At 57.9% G+C, this 23,545-nt stretch overlaps 2 protein-coding genes across 4 annotated transcripts in view; one reads left to right on the top strand and one right to left on the bottom strand.

Moving 5' to 3' along the window:
- Window positions 1-23,545, bottom strand: part of Cxxc5 (CXXC finger protein 5) — a 33,697-nt gene extending 10,152 nt beyond the window's left edge. The window contains exons 1-2 of one of the 3 annotated variants that reach the window (XM_005382054.2): window positions 23,398-23,545; window positions 8,321-8,581 (exon numbers count right to left, since the gene is read on the bottom strand). The gene's annotated coding sequence lies outside the window, so the exon portion shown is untranslated. Of the gene's footprint in view, window positions 1-8,320; window positions 8,582-22,202; window positions 22,225-23,397 lie in introns of those variants that run through there. The other 2 variants (XM_005382053.2, XM_013512966.1) reach the window with 2 other exon arrangements.
- On the top strand, window positions 8,381-23,398 carry LOC106148227 (translation initiation factor IF-2-like). Its single transcript, XM_013512871.1, has 5 exons — window positions 8,381-8,429; window positions 21,496-22,168; window positions 22,521-22,805; window positions 22,994-23,077; window positions 23,226-23,398. The coding sequence occupies exons 1-5, from the start codon at window positions 8,381-8,383 to the stop codon at window positions 23,269-23,271; spliced, it is 1,137 nt and encodes a 378-aa protein (XP_013368325.1). The 3' UTR covers window positions 23,272-23,398.

The following is a 23,545-nucleotide window of genomic DNA, read 5'->3' on the forward strand; positions in this document are numbered from 1 at the left end:
TTTTGAGACAGGGTCTCACTATGCAGTTCAGGCTGGCCTTGAGCTCACTTTGTAGCTCAGGCTGATCTCAAACTCACAAGGATCCTCCTGCCTCAGCCTCCTGAGTGCTTCCATGAGATTACAGGCATGCGCCACCACACCCAGCTAGGGACTCATGATCTCATGGGGCAGGGATCCCACGGTCCTATGAGGAAGATGACAGAAACAGAAAGAAAGAAAAAAAAAGGTTCTAAATAAATAGCAACTCCCCACCCACTCTGCAAGTCCCAGAGAGTCCAAAGCAGCAGTGACGTTTTTTGTCTGTCTGTTTAGGGTCTTGCTATATAGCTCAGGCTGGTCCTAAACTCACTATGTAGCCCAGGCTGGCCTTAAGCTTGCAGCAATTCTCTGGCCCCAGCCTCCCAAGCGCTGGGATTGCAGGTGTGCGGCACCACTCCCAGCCTAGCAGTGATATGGTTTGCCGGTAGGGAAGCACATCTGAAGGGAAAGGTTTTGAGCAGGACTGAGCCTGAACCCCAGATGATATGCAGCTTCCTGCAGCAAACGGTATCCAGCCCTTCCCACTCATTTCCCCAGAGGACATGACAACAGCAGGACCTAATAACACCATCACCCTCTGTCAAGCACTGTGCTAAGCATTTTACATGCATTTTATCACTGGCTTCTCTCTACAACCGTTTATTATTATCCCCATTTTACAGATGAGGGAACTGAGGCTCAAGAAAGTCACGTTACCTTCCTAAGATCACAAGGTCAGCAGGTGGCAGAGCCTGGATTGGAACCCAGGTCTAAATGACCCAAGGCCTGGCTCTCCAACACTGGCTAAAGGCTTTCAGGAACACAGAAGGGCTTCAATGGGAGGAGGAGGCTTAGTTCAGCTCTCCGCTAGAGCGAACTCCAAATTTCCCATGCGTCTCTGGGGTGGCACTCCAGCTCTGCGTAAATCGCACTAGGACACCATCGCTGAGAAGTCTGCAGCTGTACCCCAAGGCCCAGGAAAAGACAGGGGAAGGGGCTGCGGGTGGGCTGGACAGCCCAGGCTGGGCCAGAGCTCCGGGCATTCCGGCGGCCTCCGCAGGAAGCAGAACGGGACGGAAACCGGCTCCTGCCGCCTCCCCCAGAATCCTGTGGGCAGCCCAGCCGGCTGCACAGAGGCCCTCTTTGTGCCTGCCCCAACCCGCCACCCGCGGCTGGCCCAGAGTTTTGAGTTTCCTGGGGGGTGGAGGCTCAGCCACCACCGAGCCTCCAGCTACCTCCCCCTCTTGGGGGCAGTCACAGCAGTCCACAGCTGGAGGAGGAAGTGGATGGCCAGGGCAGCCCCAGGGATGGGGGGGCTGCAGTCTGCCCACATCCCATTCCCCCAACATTTATACATCCTAATCAAGGGCTGAGGAGCCAGTTCAGTCATTCCCGAGCCTGCTACCTTGCTGGCAACAGCCACGAAGCCCATCCGACCCACTTGGGCCAGGGCGGTGCACGTGGCCGGGGTGGGAGTGAGGGAGTGCATCTGTCCTGCCACCATTTCCCACTCAGCAAGCAGAGGCCTCCCTCAAGCTCACTTCCCAGAATTTCAGGGGACAGAGGCCCTTTGGGCGTGAGAGCTGGTAGAATGTGTCATGAGGAGCTGCACTTAGGTACAAACGCGTCTGTTATCTACCAGGAAGTGTGTCAGGCGATGGCATGGTGCATGCGTGCCTGGGTCTGGCGAGCTGTGAGCATGCCTTGGTGCGTGCAGTCTCAGATGTCACCCTCTGTGGCCTGGAGTACACTGGGTTTATATACCAGAGCAAGTGGTGGTGACTGAGATGCCCACCCTGACCCATGTATAAGATGGAGGTCTGTGCTAGCCGTACCTAGGAATGCAGACACCCTGAGTGGCACACAAGTACTGTGGTTTGTTTGCATGGTGGGTGGATGTATGTGGGTTCTTCTGGCCTGTGCATGTTACCCCGATTTGCCATGAGAACACCAGCGTGTGCACACTGTGAGCTGTGTCAAGGATTATGGGAGGCACGTGAGCTGGGGCCCAACTGGGTTGAAGACAGCATGGGTACAAAGTGGTGCTTCTAGGGCCCCTACGGAAACAGGAAGCTGCCCACAGGTGCACCTGGGCTGCCCTGGGTATTGGGCTCCACCCAAGTTCAGGGTGTCCCCTTGAGACCAAGTCACGGTTCCTCTAGCTCAGAACCCATCCAGGCTGTGAGGGAGGCACCTGTCTTGTCTGCTGTTCAAGGTCCAACAGCTCTGGCCAGCGTCTACCCGCCTGCCTGGCCTGAGTGTGGAAAAAACTGGAAAACAAAAGCCCCCAGACCGCAGGCCCTCCCTGCAGAGGCGTGGGGGAGGCAGGCAAGAGGCGGGAGGCTGAGGCGGGGAGGGAGGGAGGTGTCGCCGCAGCAGCCCCGGAACACAAAAATAATGAGGCGAGAGGGGCCATGGGGCCGAGCCGGCTGGTTCCGGAGTCGCTATCTGACCTTGACAGATGCCACAGCTGGGCGCCTGGAGAGGAGCTGCAGCCACCCGCCGCCAATGTGCTGCAGACCCCCCACCTCCCCCAGGCCAGGGTCGATGGAGGCTCAGGCAGCCCAGCCACAGGCAGCCCCCCAACCAGGCAGGAGCTGGGAGACCTCAGTGCATCTCCCGGGGAGGGGGGGGTGAAGAAGGGGGCTAAGGCAAGGGAGCCACGCAGCAGCAGGGTCTCCCAAGGGTGCCCAGCCCTCAGGTGTGGCTGCACGTGTGAGAAACACAGAGCTTGCCATTGTGCTTGTACACCTACGCCGAGTATGTGCAAAGAGAAGCATGTGAGTGCGGTGTGACAAAGATTGTGTTTGTGTGCTGTGTCCTTGGGTCACACAAGGCTGGCAGGGATGGACTAATGCTCCTGAAATGGTGCAGACACATCACTCGGGTGGACACGGATCACTGCCCTGCCCCCTCCTGAGGCACAGCTGTCCTGGTGGGTGCAAAAGTCATGCTAGGGCTTGAGGTGGAGTGGGGCACAAAGACAGACACAGCCCTGCCTGAGGCCTGTCACTTGCAGGCAGGATGGGCGCCCCATGGCCCCTCCTGACCTATACTCTCTCCCCCACTGTGGGAGCTGTGCCCTGGGCTCTCAGTGACAGCACAGGGTTAGGCGCAGCTACCCTAGGGGTGACAACGAGGGACTAGGGTGTGAGCTGCAGGAGGGGATGCTGGGCTGGAGGCGGATTAGCAATTCCGAGCACTGGCTGCATAATTAAAAAATCATTACGGCAGGCGGGCGGGCAGAGCGAGTGTGAGCTCACGCTTGGAGCAGGCGGGGACACAGCCATGGCGCTCCCCCTCAAACCACTTCCCTGAGGAAAAATCCCACCTGCTAATATAATTATGGAAAAACACAAGCACGGAAATTCTGTTTCAGCAAACAACGTGCCTGAATGCCCAGGGACCGCCTGGCCCCCAGCACAGCTGGTGGGCTAGTAACTGGCCCCTAACCTAAGGCTCATGCAGCCAGGCAAACCCTTCCAGGCCCCGACTCTCACCTCCATTCCCTCAAAAGCTCCTGTGAGAGAGGAGTGAAAGGTCTACAGCATCCAGCTCCCCAAATCCAAATCCAGGAGAAAACAGGCTGGTCCCGGTTGTTTACATATGGGGAAAATGAGGCCACGGAGTCTGCATAGATCACTGTGTGTTTGCAAAGCTAAGAGGTACCCCTAACCAGGTCTCTTCCTCTCTGCCTGAGATAAGCACCTGTCCCTGAGACTGGAAGGGACTTGTCCTAGCCTTGCACCCCAGCACCTTCCAGAGTTGTACCCCTTGGTGGGAGTGTGTATGGACCCCAGGCTCCAATCCAGAAAAAGGGCATCCTGGCCTCGTCTGGGTTAAAACAGGCAAGCAGAGCTGGCTCATGCCCAGAAAGGTGGCCAGCTCTGAGGCACAGGCCCCAGAAGGGCAGGAACAGCCGCCATCACCTCAGGCCTGGAGCGGGCAGCAGGCAGCGGGTGGTGCAGGGAGGGAGCCGGGCCTAATTAGTCTGCCTGGGACCCGGCAGGCGCCGGAGAGGCAGACGCACAGGCACGTCCGTCCGTGGCCGCCTCCAGGCGGCGGGGAGCCGGGAGGCCAAGGCGCCCGGAGAGTGGCGGGCAGGCGACCTGGGAAGGCCTGGGCCAAGGAGATTCCACAGTGAGCAGGCCTGCCTCCCTCACTTCCCAGTGCCACCAGGCGCAGCAATTAGAGGCTTTCAAAGTTTGTCCTTAATTGGTTTCATTTTTGCCTCATAAATGATTCATGGCCCCGGAGGTCTGGGAGGCGGAGGGAATGGCAGGGGAAATTTGGGGAGGCTTTCGCCTGGGGCCAGCTCCCCCACACCTGAGATTGGGGAAGGGGCCGGGCCGGCCCAGTGGACCTGAAGGGCTGGAGAAGCCTTGGGCAGGTGGGACCCTGAAGCAAAAGTAAAAACCCAGAGCCTCTCCTTGGAGCACTAATTAGAAACTGCAGCTTCTCTTCTGCAGACCAGAGCTAAGTCCAGGCCCAGCTACGGGAGCTGCTAGGCCCTGGGAGCATGAATAATAATGCGGTGATAACAAAATAACAGTGTCACAGTCCTAATAAAGATGGCATACACTCACTTTCACTAGGTCCAGGCACCAGACAAGAACTTCGGCATCATCTCTTCTAACCACCCTCTTACCCCAGCACTGAGGGGCAGGTCCCGGGGTCTCTGCTGCATGGATAAAGAAGCAGGCTTGGAGATTCAAGGCCTCTCCTTGCACCCTCAACCTGATGCCAGAAGCCTTCCACCCACAAGCCCTCAGGGGTACAGAGCTCAAGACTGGAGACCAGGAACCTGGCCTGCCAGGTGGGTCAGGAAGCTCGGGACCCCAGGAAGGCTGGGAGTGGTCCTGGTGTCTGAAAGAAGCCCCCAGAGGGCACCAAGTGGCACACACCTGTCTGAGGCAGGCCAGCTGTCCCCAGCTCTGCCTGAAGCTCACAGGCTGCGTGAACTTGGCTGAGCAGCTGTCCTCACAGGACCGTAACGGACCCATCTGTAAAATGGGAACGAACACAGAGGCACCATGGCCTTCCCGAGCTGTGCTGGGCACTGGGGTACAGAGAGGAGGTGCCAGAAATCCCACCCCAGGTTGCTCCTAGCCTCAGGGACACACGCAGAGGGTTGAAAACCTTGGATACTCACTAAGGCTAGTGGAGTGGAGGGGAGGGAGGAGGAGGTGAGAGCCTCTCTTCCTCTGACCCCAATCCCACACCCACACAGGATGCTCAGGGAGTGAGTGCACCCACTTATCCAAGGCTGGAGGTTAAACCTTGAAGAAACCCAGAAGTATGCACCACACGAGACTGATGTGGGTGCCTCTCGCACTGCCACCCCGTGTGACACTTTCAGCCCTCTGTCCCAAACACATGTACCAGGTTACCCCTCTAAAGCCCTAGTGGCCTCGTAGACCCCTGCAGCAGTACAGTCCCATGCAGCCCCTTGTTCTTCACAGCCTGCCTCCACCAGATAGTGAAACAGCCTTGACGCTCAGGTGGCCACACCTGCCCTACTGCAGCCCCCTGGGGATATGCTTACCTGCATCTCTCACGTGAAGAAAATGAAGCTCAGAGAAGCCGAGGGACCTGCCAAGAATCTGCCTTTTTGTTTTCAGAGTGCTGGGAATTGAACCTAAGGCTTCCTATATGCTAGGCAAGCAGTCTACCACCAAGCCACAATTCCAGCCTATCTAGGCAATCTACGTTCCTCACCTTGGTGGTCTCTTGGGGAACCAGTATCTCAAACCTGTCCCTGGCCTGGCCACCTCTAGCGCCAGCTCTGGCTGCTCTTTGATGTGGTCTCACCATGTAGTTCACCCTGAGCTTAAACTCGCGATGCAACCCTGGCTTGCCTCAAACTCATGATGACCCTCCTGCCTCAGCCTCCTGAGTGCTAGGATTACGGCATGCACATCCATGTCCAGCTCCAGCCCTGATCCCTTTTTTCCTGTCTAGACTCCTGCAGAAACTAGGATTGGCACAGCTGAAGCTTGTGGCCAATGACCCTGCAGGGAGTCCAGAGGTAGTAGGGGGCTCCCTATGTACCCTGAAATCCCTAGGTGTGGGGCCTCCTGCCTCACCACAGCTGATGGCTGGATGGGATGGTAGAGGGAGCCGCTACATACCAACGCGGGGAAGCAGCAATGTCTGTGAAGGACAGTGGGGCAGGAGGTGGCATGCGGTGCTAGGGTGACAGGGTGGATGAACGGCTATGTTCTGTGGCTCCCTCCACGAGAAATAGGTTCCATTAACCCTAGCACACTCGCTTACAGGATGGCTGCCTGTGGGATTCCAACAGCTGGACTGCTCATCCCTCAGGAAGAAAACCAAGCCTCAGACCCCCTACCTGACCCTGCTGGAGGACACAAGTCTCTGCCATAGGCCCCACTGTGTCCCTGTCTCTTGCCCCTGGGAAGGACCTTGGGGCTTGGTCAAGCGATTTTCCTTGAGAAAGCGAGTTTGGAAAATCGGAACCAACACTCAGTGGTCTACACTGGCTGGGGCTCTGAGCCCCTGCAATCGGGACAGGAGAAGTGACAGCTGCTTGCTGAGGACACAAACAAGTGGCTGAGTTCCTAGGACAAGAGTTCATCCTCAGCAGGTCCAGCCAACAAGCTCTGCCCACGTGCCCATTCAGTGCCCAGAGACTCATCCGCCCTTTGTTCCTCATGCCCATCTACCTGTGCCAGGCTGCCCAGCCAGGCCACGGCGGCCCTCTCTGCAGTCTGCCCAGGAAGCTGCACATCTATGGAGGGTCAGTACTGACGTCAGCGAGACCAGCCGGGCATGGAGCCTGCTACCTCCGGAACCACCAATTAATTAACTTTTTCAAATTAATTTCCCAAGCAAAATTCCATAATTACATCTGCCTCTACCAACCCAAGCTCGGCAAGCAAGAGAACCCCACAATGGGGTGGAACGTGGGTGAGGTAGGACCATTTCAGCCCTGGGACCAGGTCAGGGAGGCCCCTGGGGATTTGGTCGCCTATCATTTTTTATTCTCTCTGGGGAGGGGTGGGGCTGAGAGGCTAAGATCCCTCAGCCAGAAGGTGGGAGCCAGGGAGATCCAGTTGTTCCCGCTACCCTCCACCCCTCCAACCCTCCACCAATCCACCGCAGTGCCCCCCAAACCACAGCAGGTCCTGGCAGGGCCCAGTAGCAGCACAGGTGCTACAAGGCTGAGAAGGCCATGGCTGCGGTGCTCTAATTTCCCAAAGGGGCTGAGATTAATTAGCTCACACACAGGCGCAGAGAGGGAGAGGAGAGCGGGAGCAGGGGTGGGCAGTGGCAGGCGAGGAGCTGCTGGCGCTCCCCTCTGCCTGCCACCCGCGCCCGGCAGGCAGTCGGTGGCCTTGACAGCCTGGGTGCTCTGAAGGTCAGTGGCCAAGCTGGCTAAGCCAGCAGACTGGCACTGTCTCCTTCCCATAATCCTCAAGACCAAGGCTGGAGGGACAGGAACCAGGAGGACAGTGTGGGGGAGGGGGTCGCTGTCGCCACCATCTTGTGTCATCCTCACAGCAGCCCAAGGAGACAGGCGCCGCGGTTCTTCCATTTCACAGATGAGCACGCTGAGGCTCAGGCTGTGGCGCATCGACCAGCCTAGGTCACCCAAGCTGTTGACAGTGGAGGCAAGCCTGAAATGCAAGGTGGTCCAACCCCACTCCCTGCAGCCCTGTGCCCGAGAGTGGCAGGAGCCCTGTACCTGGGGAGCCCGGGGTTAGTATGCTGGGGGTGAACTTACCCAGCCCCGAGACTGTACAGGGTAGTCAAGTCAGTTCATAGATGAAGAAACCGAGACCAGAAAGGGGAAGCAATCTTAGGTGGGGACCAACAACCTCTAACAACGCCAACCTAACTCAGGGAGCTTTAGTGAGGCCCCTAGGGCCATGTGACGTTCAGGGCTCTCTTTGGTGCAACGGCAAACTGACCAGAAGATCACAGTGGCTGCCCCTGTGTCCTGAAGAGGAAGCGCCCACTTCCAGGAACGTTCTCAATTACTGTCCGTGGGGCCCCCCACAGAGGAGAGGAGCCCCTGACAAGGCGGGAGAAAGGAAGTGTGTGACCCTCAGCAGGCCCCTAGGTGGCTCTCACAATGCAGTAATGCAGTTTCTCAGGACTTGCCCACAAGGACATCTGTGCAACCCCAAGGGTCATCAAGCTGCTTCCCGGCATCCCTTGCCCCCCACCCTCAAGTGAGACAACCCTCCTGCAGAAGCCGTGGCTAAAGGGGCTCCCCCTCTTGAGGGCTGAAGGGTCAGCAGTCCCAAGGCCTGCGGGGGTCACACCTGAGTAGTACCTCCAGAGAGACAGCAGAGTGCCCAGAGACAGCGGGCATGAAGGGAGGGTCTGCCCAATCATGGATGTTATCCGGCATACAGAACAAGAGGAGGAGGCCCTCTTCTCAGGTACAGCCCCTGCTGGGCTCTGGAGTGAGAGTTCCTCTCTGCCTGCTCAGCAGTCTCCAGCTTAGGTGACTGTAGACAAGTTGCTGGCCTCTGCTGAGTCCATGTCCTGGGCACTGAAATGCAGCCAGTGACGACCTCAACTGGACAGGGCCCTGGAAACAGCATATGCGAAGCAGTTGGTGCAGAGTCGGCATGTAGTAGGTGCTCAACAAAGGATAACTGTGTTATTATTTTTACTTTCACCACCTGCCAGCATAAGTGTTAAGGACAGCTCAGGCTAGGGGTGTCAGATGACCTGGGCTGTAGCCCCAGTTCTGCTTCGTCTGCCTTTAAGTTCTGAGCCAATCCCTCGGCCCACTTTCTCCTGCCCTCCACCCTGCAGGCCCACAGGTAGATGTGGAGTTTAGGAGGAGGGTAGAGCCAGCTTCCAGGCCTGCACCTCCTCTCCTAGCCAGAGAAAGCTCAGCTCCGCAGCCTGCAAGCCCTTCCTCCCACCTCCCCAATCCCTCCACATGCCAGCTACCACAGTCCTAACAGCCTCATCACAGACTACAGCCAAGTCTCCTACCACCTTGCAAAGACCCCATTTGTCACCTGGAGGTTCCTGGTTGTGTGTGTGCGCGCGCGCGCGCGTGTGTGTCTTTTGTTTTTTAAGACAAGGTCTTGCTATGTAGTTTAGGCTGGCCTTGAACTATGTAGTTCAGGCTGGTCTTGCAGCAACCATCCTGCCTCAGCCTCCCAATTACTGGGACTACAGGTATGCACCACCATGACTTATCTTGTTATGGCCTTACTTTGTGAGCATTGGGCTGAAGAACAGAAAAAGCTTTAACTATGGTTGGCTCTCATGGTGTGACACCTCCAGGAACTTCCCCAAGGAGCCCAGGTTCTTCCACCCCAGGCCCAGCCCTGTGCCACTGCAGCACCCACTCTAATTAAGGACCCCTTGTGGGATGCTACGCCCGAAACATTTCAGCTTTGGCAGCGCAGATGAGGGGCAGATACATACAAGGGGCTGGACTTCCCCGGGAGACCTAGGCACCCCACCATTACTTCATGGTTTTGTTGCTGTTGTGCAGTGCTGAGGATTGAACCCAGGGCCTTGCACATGTTACGTGTGTGTTCTACCACTGAGCTTCACCCTAGCACCTAACATCTACTTTAGGTCCTGCAGGTTTAAGACAAAGACGAAAGGCTGGGGATGCGGATGAGAGGTAGAGTGCTTCACCTAGTACCTGAGACCTTGGGTTCAATCCCCACCACCATCACCAAAGACAGGCATGCAAACCACACACACACACACACACACACACACACACACCCAGGTGAGGTCAAGAGAGGTTGGCAGACTGGCCCACAGTGACACAGCAAGGAGCGACCTGTCCAATCCAGGGGGGAAGCCCAGTCTCCTGCCTAGCCATTACTCCACGTTCTCCTCAGAGGCCTGGCCTCTCTCGTCCTTGGCCACTGTCCAGGCCTTAATGGCAGAGACCTGCATGGCCAGGGAATGGAAGCCGGCCTGGGCCTGAGTGGCCCACGCCTGGGTGTTAGGAGGCAGCATCCAAAGCCATGGCCACCCTTATCCACCAGGAAGCCATTCCCATCAGATTCAATTCCTACTTGTTTGTTTATTTAGGTACCGGGAATCAAACTCAGGTATACTTGCACTTGCCAGGTAGGCGCTGTGCTGCTGAGCTATATCCCCAGCCCCTCAGATTCAATTCTTTCACCTGAAAAAGCCTTGTTCTTCAGGCCATAGAAATGGGTATGCTCCCTCTTCTGTCTGTCCAGGAAGGCAGGCCCCACCCCTGGTGGGGGACAAAGACTTAGAACTACAGATGGCTCTTGAAGGTGTCCCTCCTGCCCAGCAGCCCAGGGATACAAACTAAGAACAAAGGCTTTGGCCAAGTTCTAAGTCTCAGGATGCTGACTGCAAGGTAGGGGCGGCAGCCTGGATAGCGAGTGCCTTGGGAACCAAGGGGACAGAGAAAAGCAGGTACCAGGGTGAGCACAAAGGGCAGAGACTCCTAGGACACAGCCCACTTGGACCAAGAGTTCCACTCCACGCACAATGGCGGCCCCTCCATCCTCTGGAGCCTACCTTGAGTGACAGCAGCCTGCCCCTCAGTGCTCCTGGGGAATCGATTTTCCACAGCCTTCCCACCTTGCCTCTTCCCAGTTCCTCTGCATCTCTCCAACCGGCCCTGCCTCACCAGAGCACCTCATACGGAGGGCAAGTGGGTCCCCACATGGAGCGGGTGAGGGGGAGTCCTTACCCACCACCTTACAGACCCGCACAGCCCCAAGGGTCCCTGGTCTCACCCTATGGTCTCATCTGGGTATGGCCCGAGGAACCTCATCTGAAGCTGTGATGTTAAGGCCGAAGCCTCATTGAGCAGTGCACGTGCGCTGTGGGACGAGTGTGCCCTTCTCCCCGGAGGTACACCTGCATGTGACCATGTGTGTCCATCTGCCCAGGAGCATGCCCACATGTGTTCACTGGGGGTCAGGGCCGGGAGTGCACCCCTGCAGCACCCACACACGACATCTGTGATGCATGCCACCTGGGGGTGCTAAGATGTGTGGATTATGTGTGCTACGAGTGACTGCTTCTGTCCTGTGTGCCCCTGGGTATGCTGAGTGTGGGCTACTGAGTGTGTGCTCTGCCTGCCAGTCCACAGGGCCTCGAGGGGCTGCTGGGGACAGGGTGACTCACGTCTCCCGAGCTAATCCTGCCACCCGCCTGCCCAGCTCACCCTGCTCTGCCACGCTCATGGCTTAGGAGGAGGGGGAAGCACTCAGGCAGACGCTGCAGGGAGGCTGGCTTGATAAATAACCTGCTGCTTCCCCAGGCCTCGGAGAAGGAAGGCTGCCTGCCCGCCTGCCTGCCCGCCTAGGACAGGGAGGGGGGAGGCGAGGGAGGCAGCCCTGGCCCCCAAGGCTTCGGCTGCCCTGGCCCCCATGGCCCAGGCTGCGGCTCCGGTTCCTGTTTCATCGAAACCTGAGCTGGGAAAAGCCTATCGGGTCATCTTGCCTGTCCCGACGGCCGCCAGGCCCAGGCAAGCTGCCCCTCAGGGGACAAGCCCGCAGCCTGGCCGCCCAGCCAGTGGGTGGGTGGGGGGAGGATATTTCTGTCCAGACTAAATGGAGCTTCAGGCCTCTATCTGTGCACCCCCCCAACAGCTGCTCCCAGGGGGCCCTAGCTCTGCAGGACTGACTAAATATAGACCCCCCCAACCCAGCAAACCCCAATGTTCACCTCCTTCCATTGGCCCACTCACATGACACAGGAAAGGCTAGGGAGTCCACTGTGTGACCTTGGGCCGGTTCAGCCGCCTCTCTGGCCTCTCAGCTGTGAACAATCAAGTACAACTCAGCCCTGGGCCCTGTCATGCCTAACAGAATCTGCTTGGAGCAGATAACAAATGCAACCAAGTTGGGGTCTCTGCAAGGAAAAAACAAGAGCTGAGGTCCCTCCCCTGGCACCCCAAGTTGCCTTCAGGCCACAAACATGACCCTCTCAAGCCTGCGAGTGTCTTGCCCAAGCCGGGCAATACCAGGCTCCTCCAATCTGCCCCAGCCGGACCCTGGCCAGGAAACAAGTTGTGCCAGGCTTGGGCGGGAGAGGGGGATGACAGCTGCTATTTCCTGGAGGCCACGGTCAGGCACAACCCGGATTCCTGCCTGGCTCCACACTCCACCAGAGCCTCTCCCAGGCTCCAGGGCCATACAGGGTGCTCTCTTCCCAGGTGTAAGCACCATCTCAGGCCCCAGCCAGGACTGGTCCCACTCCCCTCACTGCCCAGGTATAGGGAGGGCAAGGTACCCAAACGCAGCCTCCTCCAGGCATGGGGGAATGGCGATCCCTATAGGGTTTGAATGCCGAAAGGCAGCCCCAGCTTCCCAGCTCAGATCTGCCTGCCCAACCGGCTGCTTCCCCCAGCCCCACATGCACCAAATTCCCCACATGCCTGTCTGTCTCTGACAGCTCGCGCAAATACTTGGCTGCGCGGGCACCCGCTGTTCTGAGCCCGCTGTGCCTCCTCCCCTGCCTTCCTGGGGGCTCTGCAGACACAGCCAGGGATGGCGGGGGTAGAGCCAAGAAATTCGGTGGGCAGTGGTGGTGGCAAGGGCAGGAAAGACCAGCCTCAATTCTCAGACACATCCCTGGTCCTGAAGTCCAGGGTCTGGGGCCCTGGAAGGGTACTGTCAGCCACCCTTGGCTGGGCAGCAGCTGCTGAAACCCCCACTTACCCCCGGAACCTCCCAGGAGGACCTTCCAGAGGCCTCCCACTCGCCAATGAAACCGCATCTGCCACCCCCACAGTGACAGCAGCTCAGGAAAGGGTGGAGGGCACCTCAAAGCCCCGGGGGAAGGCTCTGAAATCTGGATGGTGGCCTGGCCCCTCCCAGCAGTCCTGACCCCCCAACGGAGCACTGGCCTCCGGCAGTGTGAGGGGCAGGCCCACCCAGCTGCCAGGCCTGGGGTTCTCCACACGGAGCTGCTGGGGTCCTTGTTTGCCCTGCACTGCTGTCCTGCTTGCCGGGTCTCTCTCCCAGAAGACCAGTGGAAGAAAAGCTTCCTGAGAACAGCTGGGATTTTCTGCTGGACACTGCTGCATCTGAACACTGCCTCTTGCAGGGGTCCTCATCTCCACCCCATTTCTGCAGCACTGGAAGATCTGCCACTTACCTCAGAGCTCCCAGCATCCAAATATCCAGACACAGAGTACAGACTAACCTCTTGGGATAACTAAGACCCTCCACTTTGCACAGGGGTACACTGAGGCGAGAAGAGAACCCCAGAGAGAGGCCTTCTCATCCCTGCCCACCAGTACTGGGGCCTGAACCCTGAGCTACATCCCCATGTGCTTTTTTATGGCTGGGTCTTGCTAGGTTGCCAGGCTGCCTCTGACCCTGTGATTCACCTGCCTCGGCCCTCCAGAGTGCGGGGACTACAGGGCTGTGCCACCAGGCCCAGCTGCATGACCTTGAACAACACTGACTTGGGTCCCTTCTTTATTATTTACCTTCCACCACTTTCTGGGCCTCCCAGGCTGCTCGGGGCCCTATAGCAACTCCAAGAACTCCACGCTCCAGGCCCAAGTGCCCTGCAGCTCTTCTGCAGTACTCTCCCCACTCTCTGCAGCCTAACAGCACCCTGCGGAGCCCCCGCCTAGCCGACTCTGTGACAGTAGACTGTGGGATACAGCGTCCTCTCCCCATTGCACAGATGGGGCTGCTGAGGCCCCCAGGGGAGGGGAGCTGCAGGCAGCCATGAGTCACAGGGGGAGCTGGGAAGCCGCCCGGCCCTGCCGGCTGTTGCTGGAAGCAACAGCCTGCATTTCCTCCTCACACTGGTACCTCGGGAAGCGTGGGCAGCAGGCGGGCAGGTGGCCACAGAGAGGACCCCTCCTGTGCCTGCGGGGCAGGCGCATCTTCTTGCTGCCTGACTGGGCCCACAGCCCACCCCCTACTGGCAGCACTGGTGGTGGTATTCCAGATAAGGGTTCATGTCACCTGAGGGCTCCAGGTTCTGTGACCTCAGGAAAGACGCCCTCCCAGAGCCTCAGTGTCCCTTACCACCAAGCAAGAGATTCAAACATGACCAGTCATGCTTCCTTCCCACAGGAAAATTCACAGTTCTGTGATTCTAGAATACCCACATGACAAGAGTCCTGATGAGAATCCTTCCATTCCAAGTAGTCTGTGATTCTGGACTCTTGGTGCTAAAAATTCTAGAGTGCCAAGATCTGACAGCCCCAGAAAAAGGGGGCCGTGCCCGACCCTGTGCTTACTGCTATGGGCCCAGTTAACCAACTTCCCGTCTAGTTCATGGGAGCACAGGCCTGGGGAGGGGCTGGTCTGATCCCAGGGGACAAGCCACCTCCTCCTGGCACACGCTACTGCTGACGCCACCAATGTCAAGAAGTAAGCCTGCAGCCTGCACCGGGGGCAAGAGTGGGTGGCTGGGGCTTGTGAGCCTGCGCCCCTCCAGCCTGAAGCTCTGAGGGAGGGAGGCCCTGCGTTAGGTCAGGGCTGGGCTCCTGCTTCTCAGGTTCCAAGCCAAGCGCCACGCTTCATCTTCCTGTCTTCACCACCCACTGCTTCCTCCTTCCCGCCACAGTCCCTTCACCTCCCCGGCCAGCCCCAGTTCAGGCCAGCTGCCAGCCAGCCAGAACAAAGGCTCCTAAGCCCATTTGGCAGACAGAAAAACTGAGATCCAGGTAGAAGACATGACCTGCCTCACAGGTTTGGCCTGGCAGCCTACTGGTCTCGGACCACCTGTCAGCCCTGTTCCCATCTCACTTTCAGAATCCTCCACTGGGTCAGCAGGTATTCACATAGCAGCCCGTCCGCTGCTACACACCCCACATCCCAGTGTTCTTTGGGAGTCCTCATTCCACAGCCAATCAGCTGGTCCTTCATTAATTCATTCCTTTATTTACCCAACTAGCTAGGTAATGAGCCCATCTCCCTGCCTCACTGGGAAGCAAAGCACAGCCTGAAGGCCTGAGTGTAGTGTGCCAGAATCTGCTCCATGTGCCTGGTAGCACAGGAGGTGCCCAGGAACACATACAGACCACCTCTAGCTGTCTTTGCGGCGTTCACAGCCTATCCAGGACTCTGCCAGGACTCAATCCCACTTGTTAGCAGCAAGTCACAAACTCTTCGAGTCTCAGTGTCCTCATCTATACATGGGGACGCTAACAGGACCTGAGCTCTCGGGGCTGCTGCGAGGACCAAAGGAGACTAAGGTCAGAAAGCTGTTAACACAGAGCTGTTAACCAGGACTTACGATAGCTAGCATCATCACCACCATTGATAAAATATCTGGTAACAGTAATAAGTTGGGGGCAGCAGCAGCTAAATCTTTAAACACTTACTTAGTGCCAGGCACTGGCGGTACAGGAAGGAATCACTGCCATATCCCATGGCAAAGCTGGGAAGCAGTAGGCTCAAAAGATCCCTGCAGGGCCAGGCATGGTGGTGCATGCCTGTAATCCCGGCACTCAGAAGGCTGAGGCAAGAGGTTCGATGTGAGTTCAAGGCCAGCCTAGATGACATAGCAAGACCCTGCCTCAAAAAAAACCACAAAAAAACAGGCTAGGGATGTAGCTCAGTGGCACAAGCGCCTGCCTGGCAAGCACAAGGTCCTGAGTTCGATTCTCAGTACCAAAACAAAACAAATCCCTGCAAGCATCTGATGAGTGAGGGCACCAGTGTCAGGAGGCACAGCACCGCCTCCATGGAAAGGACAACCCAGCACATGTTCCTGGGGTGTCTTTCTGCACGTGTATACGCAAGCACTGAACTGTGCATGCAAGTGTGCCTGTGAGGGACCTGGGGGGTCCCCCACCCCACCCTTGCCAGCAATTGCAGATGGAGCTAAGGGGATCATGGCAAGAACAGGGACCTTGCCTGGTGGAGAGAAGCCTGGAAAGAAAGATGTTTTGCATAGTTCTGGCCACCAGATTACAGGCCTAGGTCAGGCCTCGGGTGGGGGGTGTGGAGGCCACTGAGTGCCAGATCCCCAGCACCCTCACTTTCGGCCCGTACCAGCATGGCATACAGCGTTCCTGCTGGCAGAGCAGGCAAGGCAGAGGTCAGAGGAGGTCACGGCAAGGGAGGGAGCAGTGGGCTCCAGGGCCATGTGGGGTCTGCCAGACAGGGGAGGGCGGACAGAGGGCTCCCGGGGGGCCACCGGGCAGGCCTGGCTCTGCCCTGCTGGGGCCGGCAGCTGGAGGGGAGTAAATATAGCGTGGGGCGTCCTGGCCACATTCCTGGGAGGCCAGTGCGGCCGCCTGCCCGCTGTTCTAAGCAGAGCGCAGCAGCCAGGGCCCAGAGCCGCCACTGCCCTCTTCCCAAACAAACAGAAAAATAAATAAAACCAGCTCTCACGGCTGGCCAGCGCAGCTGGGGGAGGGGGCAGGAAGGGGTGGACCGGGGTGGACCGGGGCGGACAGCAGGCGGGCCAGTTGCCGCAGTTTCTGTTCCACTGGGAAGGAGGCAGCCAACAAAAGAGGAAAATGGAGGAAAAGGGCAGGAGGATGGTCAGCGATGTCAGGGAGGGCAGAGGACCCTGGGAGCCACAGAGGGCGTCACACGTGGAGGTGTGCGGCAGGCGGACCGGAAAGCAGCTCGGCACTCTCAGTGGGGGGCAGCTGGGGGAAGACAGAGGCAAGCCCCTGGGTCAGCAATTCAGTCACAGGATGGGGGGCAGGCAGACAAAGGGGGCCGCGTGAAGGGCCATGAAATATTAAAGAGCCTAGGCCAGTGAGTGACAGAGGTCACAGAAACCAGGGGACTAGCTAGGGAGTGCCGGGCAACCCTGAGGCAGAAGGCTGCCCCTCTCTGTCACAGTCAGTTTCCTAGCCAGAGTCCCCTGTATTTTCATAGACAGGAGGACAGGCTGCGGGTGGGAGGGGCCGAAGGGATGGGGAGGGGAGGGAGACCTTTGCGGTTCCCTCTTCCCTCAGGCTGATCTGGGCACAGCCGGCCTTCCAGAGCTGCCAGCCACCCTCACAAGAAAGCCAGGAGGCCTGTCAGCACAGCGGCTGCCATGGGCGCCTCCTGGGGAAGGAGGGGTAGGCATCCAGCTTCCCCTTCCCAGAAAAAAATCAGCTAAACCACCACTTTCCAGAGACCAGCAGGGAGGAAAAGCTGCACCTCAGAGCTCAGCTGAGCCAGCAGGTCCCCCAGCCTTCCTGGCCTAACCTGGCCCCATTACCAGCCTCATGACCTTGGCCAGTCCCTGGTCCCTGAGCCTGTGTCTATCTGTCTTTCTTTCAGGTTTTTGTTTTGTTTTGTCTTTTTGAGGCAGGGTCTCGCTATGCAGCCCAGACTGGCCTCGGCCTCCTGAGTGCCAGGATTATAGTCATGCACCACCACGCCCAACCGAGCCTGTGCCTTTACCAGTCCTACCGACCCAAGGCTTGGTGTGAGAAAGGAGGGCGCAACAGTGTGGAAAACGTGCTGGGCCCAAGCAGCCGATCCTCCTGTGTGCTGGTCTTCTAAAGTCACTTCCTATTAGCCCCATTTCACAGACAAGGAAGAGAAACGAGAGGTACATAACGCACTAGAGGTACACATGGTAAGTGCAAGCTAGGAGCACTTTTCCTCCTATTCACTGGGAGATACCAAGTCCTCAGTATAAAACCCAAGTACTTCTCCCTCTTTTCTTCTGAGACAGGGTCTCCTTATGTAGCTCAGACTGGCCTGGAACTTGTGGTCCTCCTGTTTCAGCCTCCTAAGTGCTGGGACTAAGTCATGTGTGAGCATGCCCAGCCAAGCTGTCTTATTAAATTCTGACTGAGGGTAAACCACCCTTGAGCACAGCACTGTGCAACCACGTCTATGTTCATCTGACAATGGCCTTGTGTGGAAGCCATTCTTTTTTTTCTTTTTGAGACACTGTCTTGCTGTGTAGTCCAGGCTGGCCTTGAACTTACTATGTAGCTCAGGCTGGCCTTGAACTCACAGTAATCCTCCTGCCCCAGCCTCCTAGAGTGTTGGGATTATAGACATGCAACACCAGGCCTGGTTGAGGCAAATGTTCTTATTGCCCCATTTCAGAGACAAGTAAACTGAGGTCTACAGATATATTACAGTGCCTGTCTGTTGTAATACAGATGGACAGCGACATGGTCTGTATCTGAGCCAGGTCTAATGGACTCCAAAGCTACTGCTCTTACACGCTAGTCTGAGTGAAGTCAAAGAAGGGGGTTAGGAGAACCCAGCAGAAATGGTCAGACAGTCTGGCTCTTAAAACAGACACCATGAAAAAGGTCAATGATAAGGTCACAACTGCTGTGCTTGCGGGTGCTCAGCAACTGTTTTGGAAGCAGGAGGGGGCAGTGCCTACAGGGGCCCAGGTACGGGAACAGCCTAGGGGCTTGGCTAGGATGATCCGCCCAGTCTACCCAGTGCCCCGAACCAGGTAACACAGACTCCTTCCACCAGCATGGATATGTTAGGGCTGATCCAAAAAGGCCCAGGGGAGGGCTGTCTTGCTGGCCCCCAGAGTTCCAAGCTGGGCTGCAGGGTCAGTGTAGCAGGAGCTAGGCACACACCCCCCCCCAGAGCCCCCAGCACTAGTGGAAGGAGGGTCAGCATCCCCCTCCCTTCCAGTCCCTGCTAGCCCAGAGGGAGGCCAGCATCAGAGGCAGGAAATGAAGAAGAATTTGCGATCTAATTGAGCTGGCGGGGGATTAGGCAGCAGAATGCAATTACAGGGGCTGGAGCTGGGCCAGGGGCACTGACACCCCGAGTTGTGGCCTTGCTCAGGTGACTGGGCCCAGCCAGTCTCTGGCCAGAGACACTTGACTAGGGGAGGGGGTAAGTGATGGGTTAGGGCCTGACTGTTCTCCTCAGCATACAGAGGATGCAGGGGTCCAGGTCCACGTGATACCCAGACACAAGAAGTTTTCATGGGAATTCTCCAGGAGAATAAATGACAGCAACATGGACTCACAGGAGGAACAGGCAGAGAGGCACATGTACTCGCATAGGTTCTGTGCATGCATAGACATACATGTTCATGCTCCCAGGTAAGCCTCTCATAGCCTTGTTCACCTGCAGAGGCTCAGACTTTCCAACCTGCAGACACACAGCTACGGCCCTTTGCTGCCACTGGCTCCAATGAAGTGGGGGAAACATAAAAAACACCCATGACCTTAAAATCCTTTTATTCCTGTAATCACAGGCTGCTATCGCCGTGGATACGCGCTGTCACCCCGGCCCCAGCCTGTCTCCCTCCGAGGCTTCCAAAACTCCCAGCAGGCAGGCAGACAGGGAAGCTGCCCAGTTACTGCTGGGAGGAAAGGGCGGGGGGTGGACCCGGTAGAAGAGGTTTGATCACACACACACACACACACACACACACACACACACACACACACAAAAGAATAAAGGAACAGACCAAGCTTGTAAGGGAAGAGAGACAGTTACCAGGGGGCAACACTGTTCTAGGTACTGAGGACCCAGCAACCAGCAACACACACACACACACACACACACACACACACACACACACACAAGCATGACCTCAAACAACCATGAGGAAAAACAGCAGACAGAGACACAGAAAGAGAAAGGAAAGCAGAGCTTTCAATCACTGAAGACACAGACCAGTACCCACTATAGATAATCCCACACCTATATTCACAATCCAGATATATACCACCCAGGGACTCAAACACTCCCAGCTTTATAAGCATATTCAAAACACACAGAAACATACAAATCATGAATAGAACATACAAATCATGAATACGAACTCTCCAAAATCCTGGGTACATACAACAGACAGCATATGTACATCCCTGGATTCACAGGGATCTACTCAACTTTCAGATACACAGCCTCGGATTCATAAGCATACACCGTACATACACATACAATGCCTTTATACATGCTCCAATTCACAAACCCAAGCATGCCCAGACTCCCGTACTGAGACAGACAGACACATTCAACCCTAGATTCACAAGAACAGACACAGTACACGACTTAGACACACACGCTGTAATCACAAGTACATGAGCAACCAGATTCCTACATCACAGACCAACAGACTAGTGCCACAGAGCCTCATCTGTCAGCTGACACTGCCTCTGGCTTTAGCAGGCAGGTGGAAGGCTGGAGATTCCAGGGACTTTGAAGGGGGCAGTCCTTTCTCTTTGCCAGCAGCCTGGGAGGGTGGGCTCAGCACTGGGGGAGGCAGACAGGGACAGGGAAGTAAGAGAAAGCAGAAAAAAACTTTAGTGGGATATTCTTGTTGGGCAGTAGCGCGTGAGTAACCGGGGAGGCTTTTTGTGGTCTGGTGAGTTCCAGCTATGAGTGAGAGTTTAACTATTAATACACTTAATCAAGGACGCTTCACACACAGATATACAACCACACACACAGGCCTAGGATGGGACCCAGTGGTAGGGGTAAGGGAGGGAAAGGGGGGAGCCCCAATCAGGGCCCCAGGAGGTGGGAAAGGGGAGGAGCTTCTGCCTCAGGCCTGCCTCCAGAGCAGGGGCAGTGCAGTGATTCTGCCATCCCTAGAAAGGTAGGGGCTGATACACAAGGAGATGTGCAATACTTATATATCAGGCCAACGAATGAGCCAATTACATGTACATAGCGGGCCGTACAAATAATAGTAAGTGATGCCCCCCATCCTTGGCCAGTTAAGGCATGCTGCATGGCCCCATGCTTGGGAATTAGTTCTGAATAAATGCTAACCCCAGTACTCGAGGGGCCTAGGAAAGCAGACTAGGTGCCCCCTTTCCTCTACCCCAGGCTGCACCCCTGAAAATCAGCTCAGCCACACCCATATCCCTTTCTCCCCTCCTAGGGTGTGACCCTCATCTCCAATAGGTCCTCCCACGAACAATGAGGCAGTAGGTGGGTTTCTAAAGTAGGTGGTACATTTAATTCCCAGAGACTTAGTTCTTATCCAGATTGCATCCCTGCCCCCACATGCCCGCTGGACTCAGTTTCACATTTGCCAAATGGGTAGAAGGCAGGCAAAGAGCTGGGAATAGGCAGCAAAGTTGAGAATCACACAGTGGGGGCTCTGTGAACATAGCCTTGTGTGGGTCTGGGCCCTGGATGCACAATCTTCTCCTTCCCTTCCCCCACCCAGCCCAGCCCAGCTGGGTGGACATTCCAGGCCTCACGTGATAAAGAGGAGGCCACTGGCCCTCGGGTAAGTCAACAGCCTCTGTCGCTGGAGAGATAGGAGGCCCAGGCCAGGGTCACCTGCTGAGCAGGGAAAACAGTCCGACCCAAACACATACATAAATAAGGCACCAACCGACAGCCAGCCAGCCCAGGGTCTGTCTGTGCTCAAGAAGCTCTGCCCTCACCTTGGAAAAGGAGGTGGCAGGCCAGAGGGAGGCGCAAGGCTGGCTAGGGGCTTCCCTGGGAGAGTCCCAGCTCCTGCCAGGAGGGACGGGAGAGGATCTACCAAGTCCCAGGGCTGACGGAGAACTCAGAGGCCAACCTCTCAGCTGTTCGCACTGCTTCCCAGGGCAAAAATCAAACTGTCACCCCCCTCTCCCTCCTCTCCTAGGAGAAAGCACAATTTCCGTTGGGGGGGGTAGTGACAGCTGCAGAGCGGGCCGCCACCCCCCCAAACAAGCTCCAGCCTCTCATCTAGGGAAACTGCTAAATCAACACCACGCAGTTGCAGGGAGGAAGAGCTGGCCGCAGTCTGCCAGCAGGGCTCTCAAAAAAGGGTTGGAAGGGGCTCCGGGTCCCGGTTCCCGGGTCCCGGGTCCCAGTGCCAGTTGGAACCCGGGGTACGGAAGTCTTCGGGGAGGAGATCAGGTCAAGCTTAGGGCAAATGATCCCAACTGCAGGGACCGACACCCCCACCCCCGCGAGCCAGGGCAGCTGAGGTGGCGCCGGGCGTTCAAATCGCGCTCCAAACAAGTCCGCAGCGACCGCGCTCGCAGCCCCCGCCAGGCGGCCCCAGCGGAAAACTTGAAAGGGACTCTGTTTGCCCGCGGCCCCGGGGCGGCTCCGGCGGGGGCGAGGGCAGAGCGATCACCCACGCCCCCCTTCGCAGCGCTTCCTGAGCGAACGCGGGGATGGGGGCGGCTGGGCCCACTACAAAACCCGGGGCTCCGAACGGCGCCCGAGGGGCGAGGAAAGGCGGGGATAGAGAGGTGGCCCGCCACCCCCGCCCCGTCCAGCACCCCCAACCCGAGAACCCGGCTCCCAGACCACCCAGGGTTCAAGGGGTAAAAGTAGGGCGCGGCTGCCAAGCCTTCAGACCTCGTCGCAAGAGACTCCAAGGAGCAGGTCTTTCCGGATGAGTCACTACAGAACCCCCCAAATCTACCAGTGCCTCTGTGCAGCCCGTGGCACCAGCCCAACTCTGCGCACCCCTTCCGATTCCCGGGGGAGAAAAGGGAAGGGGGGTTGCTCTCTCATTGGGCGCTTCCTCTCTACTGACAGACGTCGGAATGGCCCCCCCATTTAAAAACTGGGGTCACTCACTTTCTGTCGACCCTACAAATAAACAAAGCCAGGCGCACCCCGCGCGCCCCGCCGGAAAAACAGCCCATTCTGGGCTAGGACAACTTCCCCCAGTCAGAAAATTAACACATTCCTCCCGCGGCGGCTCAGCTCCTCGTCCCGGGGAAGCGAAGGGGCGGGGGCCGGGCCGAACTTCAGGGGTAAATTCGGGGCCCGAGCTGCGGGGCAGGAGCCTGGAACGCCAGCCCCCACCCCACCGCCGCAGCCAGGGGAACACCCCTATTCTCCCTCCCTGGCTTTGCAAGCCGCTCGGCCCACGCAGGGCTCGGGAGGCAGCCCCGAAGACTCCCCGAGGCTGGGGAGGAAGGGAGTGAGGCCGCGGGCGCGGTGGAGGTGGAGGTGGGGGAGATACTTGGACGGAAAAAAAGGTCAAACTTGATCAGCCCGCCAGGCACCCCGCGGGCACCGGGGGCGAGGAGCCGGAGGGGAAATGCAGAAGTGGCCGCCGCCTCCCCTGAGTGGAGGAGGCGGCTCGGCTACGCATGGTCGAGGGCGCTCTGAGCAGCTGTTGTCGCCCCCAAACCCAGGGTAGAGTGGAGCCTGAGGCGGGGAGCGCGCACCAGCGATCTCCAAGCAGCCGCCCCCGCGGTCGGACGCCCGCAGACAGTGAGGTGAGGACCCCGGCGCCCGCCGCCCCAGCGCCCGCGAGCCAAGCCTTCGGGACGGGGACGCCACCCTGAAGGGAGAGCCCCAGCCCGACTCCACGGCGCCCAACCCGCCGTCCCAGACCCTAAAACCCCTCTTTTTGTCTGAACTCAGTGATCTGCGACCGAGCACACTGCGGCTTGGGGAGGCTTGGGTGTAACAGCGGCCACCGAACGATCACGGCGCTAGGTCTCCCAGCCTCTGGGGCTCCGCGGCTCAGGCTGCGGGCGCCCCCCGCCCCTCCCAAACACAGACCCCCTCCCTCCCGGTTCCCGGCTCTCCGCACCTGAACTTCGGGGGAGCCCGCGCCGCCAAACTTTCCGCCGACTTGCAGCGAACTCCGGCCCCGGCCGCGCACCGAGCCCCGGGGGAGGAGAGGGAGGGAGGCGGGGAAGGGGAGGGGGCCGGCCTCCGGGGGGGTCGGGGGAGGGCCG

The sequence above is a fragment of the Chinchilla lanigera genome, unplaced genomic scaffold, assembly GCF_000276665.1.
Source record: "Chinchilla lanigera isolate Chin_1 unplaced genomic scaffold, ChiLan1.0 scaffold00017, whole genome shotgun sequence".
Lineage (NCBI taxonomy): Eukaryota > Metazoa > Chordata > Mammalia > Rodentia > Chinchillidae > Chinchilla > Chinchilla lanigera.

Excerpts from the sequence above, each read along its gene's own strand:
- LOC106148227 (XM_013512871.1), top strand. The coding sequence starts at position 8,381 with ATGGATGTTATCCGGCATACAGAACAAGAGGAGGAGGCCCTCTTCTCA. Across the intron at positions 22,169-22,520 it reads GACCACCCAGGGTTCAAGGG|TCAGAAAATTAACACATTCC; the intron begins GTAAAAGTAGGG and ends AACTTCCCCCAG. Across the intron at positions 22,806-22,993 it reads CGGGCGCGGTGGAGGTGGAG|GGTAGAGTGGAGCCTGAGGC; the intron begins GTGGGGGAGATA and ends CCCCAAACCCAG.